Raw genomic sequence first — 2,181 nt, 5'->3', positions numbered from 1 at the left:
CTTTGTCTCTTCACCACTGGGGAAGGGCATGAGCATCTGCAGCTTTGGACAGGGACCAACAGCAGAAAGGTCCCCCACCTCCTCAGCACAGCCCCTGCCAAAGCCTCCCCATCCCCACCAGGGCTGCCACAGTGAGGCAGTCCCTGCTGGCACCATGGCATGAATCAGGGTCTGGCCACTCAGGCAGGCAACACCCACCTCTCCCACCAAAGCTTTATTTACATCACTGCTGCCATGATGCAGCTCTTCGCAAAACTAGGGAGAAATGGCACCCAGTCAGTGCCCCTGAGCCCAGCAGGGCAGCGGGGACAGCAGGGAGAGGAGGACAGCTGTGGAGACACAGGTGCTTAGGACTCGCCAGCCTCAAACATCTTCTTTCTGCCCTCCATGCCGGACTTCTCCTCAATGTTCTTCCTCCAGTCACCGACATCACGCAGATCCTTCTCCTGGGGGAGGGATGGTTGCATAGGTGTGAATGGTGCCATGGTAAGAACCCACCCAGCCCCACACCAGCCCACCCACGGAAACCCCCATGTCAGCTAGAGGAGCCCAGTTCCACCCATGCTACACATCTTTTTAAACTGCACCCTCCTGTTTCAACATCATGGGTGCCAGCGAGGGAAACACTGAGCAGGAAGAAGAACATTATGGAGAAAGAGTCATTCTCAACCCTGTCTATCTTACAGGGAGGTGTGAGCCCTGAAGGGTGGGGCCAACTCCTGTTAGGGAAAAAAGGGAGAGGGAAGGCTACCTTCTCAGTGTCCTCCTTCTTCACTTGCTTCAGGTTGGCTCGGAGGTCCATGCAGACCTTGTGCTTGGAGCCCAGCAGGGCGCGCAGCATGGCATCAGCTGACATGCGCACCCTGCGCAGCGGCGGCCGCTTGAACTTGCCACGCAGGTCAAAGAGTTTCTGGCTCAAGTCTTCCAGCTGGGGGGGATGACATATGGGGGGGTAGAGAGAGAGGGGGCATGGGTTTAATGAGATGGACCCAAGCAGTGCAGGGAGGCATGAGGAAGGGGTGGCAGACTCCCCTGAAGGATGGCTCCAGAGGAAACTCACCTCCTTTGTAGTCTTCTGTAGCTTCACCTCTGTGTCATACCTCTCCTCATCCACTGACTCTATCTTGGCATGAAGCTTTTTGCACAGCTCCTGGGAGGAAAGCAGAGAGGGATGTTGACTTCTAGGACCCACATATGATTCCTCTCTCCTGACCCCTCTGGCTCTGAAAGCCCTCAGTCCAGAAGGCTAGATGGGACTGAGGTGAAGAGGGGCTTGTCAGCCAGCTCCTAATCTCCATGCTACTGGCTGCACACAAATGCTGTCTCAACACATCATTTAAAACACATCTTTCCTGCCAGCCAGACCCCTTTTGTTTGCAGAGAGATGCCACCTGCCTCTCAAGCCAGCTGCATGTTCATCTGGCTCCAGGGTAACACAGGGTGAGGAGAGGTTCAAGATGGGAAAGCCAGTCTAGATCCACCAGGCTGACTGATGGAGTCAAATGTTTTTTGCTCCAGCGCTGAAAGGGTTAAAGAAACCTGTACCTGAAGTTCCTGCATGGATCCTGGGAGTGACAGAGGAGGGCAATGTTCTGCCAGGTAGTTTTGCTTCTCCACTTCTTTAGCAGCTGCTTCCTTTTCTATTTCAGTGACAGCAAGCTGCAGCATAGCACTCTGGAAGGCAGCAGGAGAAGCGTCAGGGCAGGGTGGAAGCAAGTGAGGAGGGTGGGGGGTCATCAGGGGAGTGGGAGTCCTGATGGAGAGGGGAGTTCCCCTAAATACCACCATTTCCAAGCAAGGGATAAGGTAGAGACCCAGTAAGGAGTGGGGTGGGAGGCCCCTACGCTGTGCATCGTGGCCTGTTCTAGCAGGGAGAGTGCTGAGAGCTGGCTGGCTTGGGATGGGAGGTGGGAAGGTCGGGACACACATCCCACAGCCACAGCAGGGCCACCCACGTACCTTCAGGTGCTGCCGACGGGCAGTGGCTGCCCTCCTCTTTTTCTGAAAGTGGAAGAAACAAGAGAAAAGAAGGTTATCAGGTGCCCATTCCCCTTTCCATTGCCCTTCCCCATACAATGCCACAGTTCACCAAGGACCTGCAGCCCTGCCAGGGAGATGGCTCCATCTTGACACACAGTTTGTTCCCAAACCAGCTGCACTCAAGGAAGAGGCTCCCTGCTG

At 55.4% G+C, this 2,181-nt stretch overlaps 1 protein-coding gene across 1 annotated transcript in view; it reads right to left on the bottom strand.

Annotated features, from left to right (window-relative positions):
* Nucleotides 1-190: 190 nt before the first annotated feature.
* Nucleotides 191-2,181, bottom strand: part of TNNI2 (troponin I2, fast skeletal type) — a 5,975-nt gene continuing 3,984 nt past the window's right edge. Inside the window, exons 4-8 of the mRNA XM_005419524.2 lie at nucleotides 1,960-2,001; nucleotides 1,546-1,674; nucleotides 1,061-1,150; nucleotides 752-928; nucleotides 191-446 (exon numbers count right to left, since the gene is read on the bottom strand). Coding sequence (XP_005419581.1) covers nucleotides 348-446; nucleotides 752-928; nucleotides 1,061-1,150; nucleotides 1,546-1,674; nucleotides 1,960-2,001 — 537 coding nt within the window. The 3' untranslated portion in view covers nucleotides 191-347. The remainder of the gene's footprint in view (nucleotides 447-751; nucleotides 929-1,060; nucleotides 1,151-1,545; nucleotides 1,675-1,959; nucleotides 2,002-2,181) is intronic.

The sequence above is a fragment of the Geospiza fortis genome, unplaced genomic scaffold (assembly GCF_000277835.1).
Source record: "Geospiza fortis unplaced genomic scaffold, GeoFor_1.0 scaffold66, whole genome shotgun sequence".
NCBI lineage: Eukaryota > Metazoa > Chordata > Aves > Passeriformes > Thraupidae > Geospiza > Geospiza fortis.
This window is presented reverse-complemented; position numbering and strand designations above follow the sequence as displayed.